The sequence below is a fragment of the Artibeus jamaicensis genome, unplaced genomic scaffold, assembly GCF_021234435.1.
Source record: "Artibeus jamaicensis isolate MK-2021 breed Jamaican fruit bat unplaced genomic scaffold, CSHL_Jam_final contig_387, whole genome shotgun sequence".
NCBI lineage: Eukaryota > Metazoa > Chordata > Mammalia > Chiroptera > Phyllostomidae > Artibeus > Artibeus jamaicensis.
The window spans coordinates 45,323,796-45,335,890 of NW_026521812.1; the positions used below are offsets into that span (position 1 = coordinate 45,323,796).

At 35.9% G+C, this 12,095-nt stretch overlaps 1 protein-coding gene across 2 annotated transcripts in view; it reads right to left on the minus strand.

Moving 5' to 3' along the window:
- BCKDHB (branched chain keto acid dehydrogenase E1 subunit beta) overlaps positions 1-12,095 on the minus strand; it is a 189,963-nt gene that overhangs the window by 136,288 nt on the left and 41,580 nt on the right. For both annotated transcript variants that reach the window (XM_053664756.1, XM_053664755.1), the window contains exons 4-6: positions 8,779-8,912; positions 8,340-8,495; positions 6,119-6,227 (exon numbers count right to left, since the gene is read on the minus strand). In XM_053664756.1, coding sequence (XP_053520731.1) covers positions 6,119-6,227; positions 8,340-8,495; positions 8,779-8,912 — 399 coding nt within the window. The remainder of the gene's footprint in view (positions 1-6,118; positions 6,228-8,339; positions 8,496-8,778; positions 8,913-12,095) is intronic.

The following is a 12,095-nucleotide window of genomic DNA, read 5'->3' on the forward strand; positions in this document are numbered from 1 at the left end:
TCAAACAAATGGTTATAACAATGCTCAAGGAACCTAGAGCAATGGTTATAACTGCAAGGAACCTTGAGGGACCTATATCAGAATGAAAAAGGACATAGAAACCTGGAGCAAGAGCCAGTTGGAAATGAGGAAGGCACTATGTGAAGTGAAGAACACACAAGAAACTATTTAAAAGTAGGCTAGACAAAGCAAAGGATTGAAGCAGCATGTTGGAAGGCAAGGTAGGAAAAAAACCACAGAGCAACAAAACGAGAAAAGACTCAAAAAGAATGAGGATAGTTTAAGGGAGCTTGGAAACAACACAAAATGTAACAATATTAGCATCATAGAAATAACAGAAGGAGAAAAGGAGAAGCAAGGGCTAGAATACCTGTTTGCAAACATGACAGAAAACTTCCCTAACTTGGTGAGAGAAAATGTCTTACAAGTTCAGGAAGCACACAGGGTCCCAATCAAGATGAACCCAAAGAGGTCCACTCTTTACAATCAAAGACACATTACAATCAAAATAGCAAAATTTAAAGATAAAGAGGGAATCTTAAAGGCAACAAGAGCAAAACAGCTAGTAACATACAAGGCAGCTCCCATAAGGCTATCAGCTGATTTCTCAACAGCAACAAGAGGAGGAGGGCGGGGGAGGGAAGAGGAGGGGGATGGAGAGGGGAGGAGGAAGGGGATGAGGAGGGGGAGGAGGAGGAAGGAAGAGAGAGAAATAGGGAGAGAGTGAGAGAACATTCACTCTCACTGTACAAAGGAAAAAAATGGCAACAATACCTATCAATAATTACCTTAAAGTATATGGCTTCAGTGCTCCAATCAAAAGACATAGGGTAGCTGAATAATAAGAAAACATGACCCATATAAAAGCTGTTTACAAGAGACCCACTGCAGAACAAAATATTCACACAGGCTGAAAGTGAAGGGAAGGAAAATAATATTCCATGCAAATGGCCATGGAAAAAAAGCTGGGGAAGCAATACTTATATCAGACAAAACAGACTTCAAAAGAAATGCCATAAGAAGAGACAAGTAATGTCACTAGACAACACTTAAGAGAATATTCCAATAAAAGAATATAACTTTTGTAAACGTATACACACCCAATATACGTGCACCTATATAAAGAAAATATTGGAGGACTTTAAAACTGAGATCAACAACAATACAGTCATTGTAGGGAATTTTTTTTTAATTTTTATTTATTTATCTTTAGAGGGGAAGGGAAGAAGAGAGGGAGAGAAACATCAATGTATGGTTGCCTTTCATGCATCCCCTGCTGGGAACTGGCCTGCGGGGAACCTGCCTGCAACCCCAGTATGTGCCCTGACTGGGATCGAACCGCGATTGTCTGGTTCGCAGGCCCGCGCTCAATCCACTGAGCTACACCAGCCAGGGCTTGTAGGGAATTTTAACACCCCACTGTCAACAACAGATAATTCTTGCAAAGAATCAACAAGAATACTGTGGCACTGAATGACACTCTATATCAAATGGACTTATTTGGTATTTACAGAATATTTCACATCACAAAAGCAAAAGATACATTTTTCTCAAATGCACATGGATCATTTTCAAAGACAGACCACATAGTAGGACACAAAATAAGCCTCACAAATTCAAGAAAATTCAACTCATAACAAGCATCTTCTCTGATCACAAAGGCTTGAAACTAGAAACCAATCTCAAGGAAAAAACTCAAAAATTTCAAATACATGGAGACTGAATAACAGGCTATTAAATAATGAATGGGTAAACAATAAGATCAAGAAAGAAATCAAAAAGTATCTTGATACAAGCAAACAAAAAAATGAACACACATCAACCCAAAACCCTTGGAACCCAATGAAGGCAGTCTTGAAAAGAGAGTTCATAGCAATACAGGCCTAGCTAAAGAAGAAAGAAAAATCTCAAATACACAACCTAACACTACAAGAACTAGAGGAACAACAACAAACAAAGCCCAGAGCGAGTACAAGGAAGGAAATAATCAAGATCAGAGCAGAATAAATAACATAGAAACTAAAAAACAATTCAAAGGATCAATGAATCCAGGAGTTTATCTTTTGTTCCTGAAAAGATAAACAAAATTGACACACCTTTTACCAGAGTCATCAAGAAATAAACAGAGAGGACCCAAATAAATGAAATCAGAAATGAACTAGGAGAAGTCACAACCAATACCACAGAAATATAAAAGAGTGTAAGAAATTACTACAAACAACTATATACCAAAAAAATTGGACAACCTTGGACAAAATGGACAAATTTCTAGAAACATACAATCTTCCAAAACTGAGTTAGAAAGAAGCAGAAAGCCTGAATAGACCAATAACTAGTGAAACAACAAGTAATCACAAAACTTCGTCACACAAAAGCCCTGGACCAATGGCTTCCCAGGTGAATTTTACTGAACATTTAAAGATCTAACTCCTATCCTTCCCAAACTATCCCAAAAAAATTCAAGAAGAGAGAAGTCTCCCACACTCTTGTTACGGGGCCAATATTATCCTGATTCTAAAACCATGTAAAGACACAACAAAGAAAGAAAACTTCAGGCCAATATCTCTGAAGAACATAGATGCTAAAATCCTCAACAAAATAATGGCAATTTTGATCCAGCAATACATTAAAAAGATCATACATCATGATTAAGTGGGATTCATGCCAGAAATGCAAGGATGGTACAATACTCACAAATCAATAAACATAATATACCACATAAACAAAATGAAAGACAAATCACCTGATCACATCAATAGATACTGAGAAAGCACCTGATAAAATCCAGCACCCATATATGATGAAAACACTCAGCAGAGCAGGAAGAGAGTGAGTATACCTCAATATAATAAAGATCATATGTGAGAAACAAATGCCAATATCATACTCAACAGGTAAAAATTAAACGCTTTCTCCTTAAGATCAGGAACAAGACAAGGGTGTCTGCTTTCACCACTCTTACTTAAGATAGTGCTGGAAGTACTAACCACGGTGATCATACAAGAAAAAGAAATAAAAGGCATCCAAAATGGAAAGGAAGAAGTAAAACAGTTATTATTTGCACATGACATGATACTGTACATAGAAAACCCTATAGTCTCCACCAAACACTACCTGACCTAATAAGTGAATTTGGCAAAGTAGCAGGATACAAAGTCAATACTCAGAAATCAAGGGCATTTTTGTACACCAACAGTGAAATATCAGAAAGAGAAACTGGGGGGAAAATCCCAATTACTGTAGCAGCAAGAAAAACAAAGTACCTAAGAAATAAACTTAACTAAGGAGGTTAAAAACCTCTACTCAGAGAACTACAGAAGAAAGAAATCAAGAAAAACACAAATAAATGGAAGCATATATCATGTTCATGGACTGGAAGAATTAACATCATTAAAATGTCCATACTAGCAAAGCAATCTATAGATTCAACACAATTCCTATTAAAAGACCAATGGCATATTTTACAGATCTAGAACAAATATTTAAAAAACTTATATGGAGCCGAAAAAGACTACAATAAGCATCACCAATCTTGAGAAAGAAGAACAAAGTTAGATGGATCACAATAACTAATATCAAACCATACTACAAGACCACTGCAATCAAAACAGTCTGGTACTGGCAAAAGAATAGAAGCATAGATCAATGACACAGAATAGGGAACCCAGAAATAAACACATGGTTAATTAATATTTGACAAAGGCATGAGCATACAATAGAATAAAAATAGCCTCTTCAACAAATGGTGTTGGGAGACCTGGACTGGCACATGCAAAAAAAAAACTAGATCACCAACTAACACCATACACCAGAATAAACTCAAAATGGATAAAGTCAAATGTAAATTGTGACACCATAAAAGTCCTAGAGGGAAACCTAGGCAGTAGAATTTCAGATATTCCACGTTGCAATATTCTTTATGATATATGTTCTAGGACAAGGGAAATAAAGGCAAAATTAAACGCAACTACATCAAACTAAAAAGCTTCTGCACAACTAAAGAACCATCATTAAAGTGAAAAGGGAACTGACTGCAGGAGAACATATTGGCCAATGATCTATCAGACAAGGGTTTCATCTGCAAAATATATAAAGAACTCATCTGACTCAACACCAGGAAAACAAACAATTTAATTAAAAAATGGGCAAAGGACCTGAATACACATTTATCCAAGGAGGACATACATATGGCTCATACACATATGAAAAAATGTTCAACATCACTAGCCATCAGACATGCAAATTAATACCACAATGAGATATCACCCCACACGGGTCAGAATTGTCATGATTAATAAATCAACAAGCAAGTGTTATTGGTGGGAATGAAGACTAGTGCAGCCACTGTGGAAGACAGTATGGAATTTCCTCAAAAACTAAAAATGGAACTGCCTTTTGACCCAGCAATTCTGCTGCTGGGAATACACTCTTAAGAATCCCAAATCACCAGTTCAAATGAATGTATGTACCTCTATGTTCATAGCAGCACAATTTACAACAGCCAAGTGCTGGAAACAGCCTAAGTGCCCATCAGTAAATGAGTGGATTAAAAAACTGTGGTACAATGGAATTCTATGCAGCAGAGAGAAAGAAGGAGCTACTACCCTTCGCAACAACATGGATGGAACTGGAAAGCATTATGCTGAGTGAAATAGGCCAGGCATTGAAGGACAAATACCATATGATCTCACCTTTGACAGGAAGCTAAACAAAAAAACACACAAGCAAACAGAATAAAAACAAAGACACTGAAATAGAGAACAAGTGGGCAGTGACCAGAGGGGAGAGGGAAGGGAATTTAAGGGGAAAAATTGAGAGGGATTTTGAGGAACAAGTATGAAAGACACAGGGATGAGGGATGAGGACTGGGGAGGGTAATGGGAGGGAGGGAGGGAGACGGGGCGGGGAGGGGCTGGGATGGGAGAAATAGACAAAAAAATGTACTTGAAAAATAATTAAATAAAAATTTAAAAAAATAAAAATAAATAAATAAAATCTTTAAAAAGAGAAAAAATTTAAAAAATTAAAAACTGTGGTACATTTACAAAATGGAATACTACACAGTAGAAAGAAAGAAGGAACTCCTACCTTCTGTGACATCATGGGTGGAACTGATGAGTATTATGCTAAGTGAAATAAGCCAGGTGGTAAAAGACACCATATGATCTCACGTATAAGAGGAATCTAATACCAAATAAACATATGATCTCATGTATAAGAGGAATCTAATACCAAATAAACAAACAAGCAAAACAGAACCAGAGATGTGGAAACAGGGACCAGACTAACAGTGCCAGAGGAAAGGAGAAAGCGGAGGAACAGAAGAAAGAAGGGATAGGGACTAGTCAAAGACCATGTACAAATGACCCATGCACATGGGCAATGGTGTGGGATGGACTGTGGGAGTAGGGGTTGAGGGAAATGGGGGGGCTGGGCAGGAGGAAAAGGGGAAGAAACTGGGACAATTGTAATGGAATAAATAAGAACTTTTTAAAGAAATGTTTTTAAGCTTATATATTCAAAGAATCATTTGCCAAAGCAATGTTTCCTGAATTCAAGATATACTTTCAAGAGAACAAAATATTTGATCTAAAAACTTTAATCACAGCTGATAAATAAGCAGTCACAGATTGAGTGTTTATAGAATCATGATTTTTTAAGCTACAAGGAGCATGACTGAACACCACAATTTCCGTACGACTATCCCAATGTAGACCTGATTTCACAGCATTAATAGTCCCTCCTTCACTGTCATAAGTGTGTTAATTTAAATTAAGACCTAAACAGACACATTACCTATAAGGGCTTTTAATGCTATTTAGCACAAAGAGCTCATTCACTTTTTCACTCAACCCACATTTACTAAGCTCTAAGTAGATGACCATAGTCCCCATGTTCTCGAAAAATGCACGTTTTTTCCACAATCAAAATATAAATGGCTAAGTGGATTTTCCCTACACATAAAGTATAAACCTGAGAACAAACTAAATATGGAAAAGAATCAGAATTTTTTCTACAAGGTAAATATAAACCAAACTGACAGGAAAAAAATAAATTTTGAACTGTAAAAAATAAAAATATAAAGATATTCACAAGTATAAAATAAAAAAACCTTTACCTGCTGCCCTGTAAAGTATTTTAGGTTCAAAAAATATACAAGGATTTTTATCTTCTATGCATGACAAAAGAAGTCCCTTGGCCTGGAAAGGGCTTCTGGGCACCACCACCTGCAAAAACAGATTTTTTTAAAAGGCAGTTTTAGTAAAACTGTATCCCAGTAAACTCACTTATAAGAAGGGTTGATATTTAAATAATTAATTGTTACTAATTAAAAATAGAAATCTGGCATTTTAGCCTAATTACCATTTTTATAAAAATTTATATTCTGTCCCCAAAAATTCAACTTGTTCAACATTTATTAGATGCCTATCATGTTGTGATGACTAAAACTGCTGTTCTCTTAAGGAGCTAAACGTGTGTGTGCGTGTGTGTGTGTGTGTGTGTGTAAAATATAGGATTCTGCAAAGAGCATTCATCAAAACAAGTTGTCAATATCTTTCTGTATTTATCTATAAAGAAATATTTTCTACTAATACTCTACTGCTAATTTCGAAGGGCGTGCAATTCTCTTCTCCAATTTCAAACATAAAAGTCTCCTTTCCATGAACAACATGATTTCCTATTTGCAGAAGTAATCCACTGAACTTTATCACCTGGGTACTATAATGTCTAGTTATTACAAAGCTAAAAGAAAAGTGTGGGTACTGCACGCTTTGTGTTGACAGGAAAGGGCTCTAGAACCTTCTCCAGAATGAGGTTGATAATGAGGAAGAGGACAACGACAACAGGTAGCACATGTGTTGACTAGGCCAAGAACTCTATGTGGACTAATTGTTCACAGCAACCCCACAAGGTACCTATTATTATTTTTCCAATTTAGAACTGCAGGCTAAAGCTTAAAGAGAGATCACCCAAGGTTACATCACTTGCTAGACCAGGGATTCTCACCCAGTTCTGACTGACACCACAGCTCAAGCTCTTAACTTCTACATCATTTGCCTCAAATTACTTTACAAACTAGTGTCTAATTTTTGGTTACTGTTAAATAACTGCATAATGACAAGAATTACATAGGAAGAGTTACCATTAAAATAAACCTGAATTTATCACAAAGGCTCAAATAAGGTTCCTTGAATCAAGCTATATTTGGCTTTCAAACTCATTTTCATACCATTTCTAGGATTTTTATTTAAAAAGTAAAACAGCAGATCAAATCTCACTATTTCATTTTCCATAAAGACTGTTGAACACACTGTTTACTTTTCTTCATCTGCTTCCTTCATGTATTTAGCCTTTTGTACTACATGTATATTTTCATTTAGGATTTAAAAAAAGAAAAAGAGGGAGAAGTAGGGAAGGTAGGAGATTGGGAGAAAAGATCTGTTCTTAAAAGTACTGGGTGACATCATAAACGGTAAATGTGAATCAATGTTCAGCTTAAGCACAAATAAAACTGTCACCTCAAATGTGGTGACAACTTACCATTTCCAGCTCACATTGAAAAAATTATGCAATTTGTATTCAACTGAGAAAACTTTATGACTTTGCTTTAGTAGGAAAAAAAATAAAACATAAACACATCCACAACCCATTTATGTTATCAAAAAACAGACACACAGCCCTGGGTGGACATATTTATGTGTTTTTACGATGATTCCCTGGAAGCTCTCCAGTACACAGAACTAAAAAAGGAGATAATATAAAAAATTCAGACAAAATATGCAAATATTTTTATTGAAAGATTTAAGCTGTTGTAGAAACCTAAGACTGTTGTGCAAGGCTATAAAAGAAAGATACTTCAAAATTAATTGGTTGAGCAAATATTACCTTACCTGGAGTGAAAAGCACTCCTAGCTAACGAAGGCTTCTTTTAGTCTACTTAAAAAGAAATACACTAAAAAGCAAGTCTTATTCCTCTGACTATGAATTAAATAGTACATTTATTAATTTACCCCAGAATCCATTAAGTGAACCTAATGGATTTAGGTTTAAAAGAGGGGAAAGATAAACCAGCTATGTTCTTAGTCTTATTCTTTGAAGCCTGAAATTAGTATCAGGGTCAAGCCAGGTGCTACTTCAAAATCAATATTCTGTAAACCTCAGCAATGGATTAGTGGATCTAAAAAATACTAATCTCTCTTAAAAAGAACAATTATACGAATTCCAAAAATCTTCTTTGCTTTCCTCTAGATAAGCTTATTAGTTAATATTAATACTGTACAATGAACCAAAATGGGAACATCAAATGGAGATCAAATAAAGTACATAAATAAGGATACCTTGATTCCTGGACAGTGGGCAAAAAAAGCTTCAGGACTCTGAGAATGATAGAGAGCCCCATGGCCTACACAGCCCCAGGGGGAACGGATGGTGAGGCTTCCACAGTTAAAAAGATCCCCAGAGCGGTATCGATACTTGGCAGCTTCATTAACAATCTGAGGAGGGAAAAGAGAAGGGGCATATCACAACAAGAACTTTATTCTCATCCATTTTATTGAAACATGTGATTAGATCTTTAATTTAATTTTTTAAATTTATTTAATTATTGTTCAAGTATAGATCTTTAAATACATGCTTATAACAACATAACTTGTAATGCACTTGCTGAAAGATAACAAAAAGTTGCTAAGGTAGTGGGTAGAAGACTGGAAGCAAAACTTCAGTACTCCATTGACTTACTCAGAAATGATCAGTTATAGTAAAATGCAGTCTTCTTACCTGATCAAAAGCAGGGAAAATATAATCTGCAAACTGAATTTCTGCAATGGCAGTAGCACCAGTGACTGCGATTCCAATCCCAAATCCAACGATTCCTTGTTCACACAATGGGGTATTAAAAACTCTATCTTTTCCTTAAAAAAAAAAAAAGAAGAAGAAGAACAGAAAGTCATTTTACATTGACAGATCAGAGTAATGTAATGCACAATACGCCTGAGAAGTCAATGAGTTAGCAATGGTGAGATGGAAGGGGGAAAAGCATGAAACAGGCAAAGGAGATAGAAAATAACTACTATGGTGGCTGATTCAAATGCAAACAGTAATTATACTAACTGTAAACAATCGAAATGTTACAATTAAAAGACAGATTGTCACACTGGGATTTTAAAAAAAGGCAAAACCCAACTACTTCAAAGAAAATAATAAGGAAATCAGAAAGCTGTAAGTAAAAAGAAGGAAAAATACAATGAAAAACCAATGCAAAGAAAGCTGTCACTAAATTGATGGCAGACAAAGAAGACTTTAAAAGAAAAGGCATTGCCAGAGATAAAAAGTGAAAATTCATTCTTTAAAGGGTTCAATTCACAAGGAAGACAAAATTCTAAATTTAAACCCATGTAACAACATGGGCTCCAAATAAGAAGAAACATCATAATTAAAAGAAGAAATAGATAAATTCCCAATAAAGTGGGAAATCTTACTATACCAATATCAGTAACTGATGGATAAAGCTTACTGAAATAAAAAAAGTAAAAACTAAGTAAGATTTGAACATCATTAACAAATATGACTTAACTGAAAAATACAGGACACTATACCTAACAGCTAGGAATACAAATCTTTTATTTATTTTTTTATTTATTTTTTTAATATTAAATTTTATTTAGTTACTTTTCAAGTACATTTTTTTTATCTATTTCTCCCATCCCACCCACCCCCCGCCCGGTCTCCCCCCTCTCTCCCACAAATCTTTTATAGGTAAACAAAGAACACTAGTATTAATTGACAATAGACTGGGGTTAGGATTATAGATTAGGGTTATAAACCTAATCTCAACAAATTTCAAAGAAATAAAATCATATACAGTATATTCTCTGACCATGGTAGAAATTAATAACAAAAAGACAATTAGAAAATCCTTATGTTGAAAAAAATTTAAATCTATGTCTAAATAACTCATGAGTTAAAGAAATTATAATGAAAATTAGAAAGCATTTTGACCTGAATGATAATGAAAACTCTATGTATCCCAACTTATTGAGGTTCAGATTTCAGTAATGGCAGAGTAATCCTCCCACATCTAATGATTATAAATCTGAACAAAATATAACATCAAACTACTTAAAGGCTTTGGAGAGGCCAAAACAGGCCTAAACTGAAAAAGGTTGGACTCTTGGAAGAAATGAATGGCAATGGGTGAGTATAACATTTACAAGACATACACCCTAAGGGGACTGCTCTAAGGGGACTCCCTAGTATCCATGACACAACACAGCTAGAATTCAGACACAGTCTTATTAGCCTGAAGTGTCAGAGAGAATGGAGTCTGGAGCTATCGGTGGCTGGAAATTGAGAAACTAAGTTCCTAAAAGAAGGGCACTACATGGGAGTGCCCCAAAACCTGGGCATTAACTCTGCTCAGATTCTCAGTTGACCCCTAGGGGTGCCTGCAGGAGCCTCCAGAAGCCCAGCAGGTAACAGCCAGAAGCTCAAAGAGCTGGGCATAGATTTTAGCTCTGCCCACTAGAAGGGAGACAGAATTTGGAGTCTGAGATTCTTTATGTTAAAGGAGCTTGATAAAAAAACAATTTAGGCCCTGGCTGGCATGGCTCAGTGGATTGAGTGTGGGCCTGCGAACCAGAGTATCGAGGTTCAATTCCCAGTCAGGGCACTTGCCTGGGTTGCAGGCCGGTTCTTGGCGGGGGATGCGTGAGGGGCAGCCATACACTGATATTTCTCTCCCACTCTTTCTCCTTCCCTTCCCCTCTCTCGAAAAATAAATAAATAAAATATTTAAAAAAAAACAATTTAGGCTTTTCATTGAAACCACAAGAAACGATGTTATTAGCATATAACTAAATTATCATCTGAAATTTAGCACCTCCCACCCAGTGTTAGCATTTCATGAAAAGTTCTCATTTCGGGCACATGGATGAACTGACACAAGCAATGACCACAGTCTGGCCAGCTGACCAGAGTTTGGGGACAGATCTGGGATTCATATTTCAGTTCTATAATCCAGGGATTTGATACGTACAATTTACTTTCAGCTTAATCAGTCCTTTTGAATATGAACCACAAATAGGGCAGGTGCTAGGAAATGCCAACTAGACACATCCTACAGTCTGTACTCTAAAAACAGCTGCAAAAACTTAAAGCATGATTCATACTCATCACGATCTGTGACTACCTTCTGATTGTGACCTCTATCCCTCATCAGTTCCCTATTTGACTGTGAGTTGCTTGATAATTTCTGAAAATGTGTGATTCTGTTGAATTAAGAACAATTCATGGATAGAAAATGAACACAGATTCCAGCTGCCACCTGTGGGATCCATAACCGTGGACTACCTGAACCACCTGAGCCAGAGAAACAGTGTTCTTATTTATTCCTTGCTGCTTCTAGTTCCTTGGATTCAGTATTTTTTATCTCAGTAAATAAAGCCTTTTTTGTTTCTAGAAGGCAGAATTCTTACTCCAAAACGTGCTTAGTTTGAGAAAATAGTTTAATTTTCTTCATGTCTCTGTGACCAAGCAAAGTAACTGCTTCAACATGAATTAAATGTTAAAAATCTGCTTCTATTTCCTCCCAAACAGGTAATGATTGAGGGTAAGAGTAGACATAAAATGTGAAATACTGATGACTTCTTCTGTTACAACACAATTAACCTGATGTCAACTTTGTACACACAGTATCCCAATGGGTAAATTAATAATACATAAAGTAATTGCCTGTGGGTTTAAGTGTCATCTCCACAAATTACTGAACTCCTAAGGCTCAATTTCTATCCATAACAGAAGAATCATGATACTGAAAAGGCTAAAAATTCATAGCTATTCAAATATTTACAAAGTACCTAATATTTTATAGAAACTAATTCTAGATACAGAGGATACAGTAGAAAAAATTCTATCCTATGGAACTTACATTTCAGTCAGAAAAAAGACAAAAACAAAATAAATAAGATACATAGTGTGTTAAATGATGACAAGTGCTATGCAGAATAGTAAAGCATGGAGGGAGCAGGTGAGAAGCAGGTGGGATGACTGTGACCTTCAATAGGAAGACGGGGAAAGCACCAGTAAGGGGTGACATT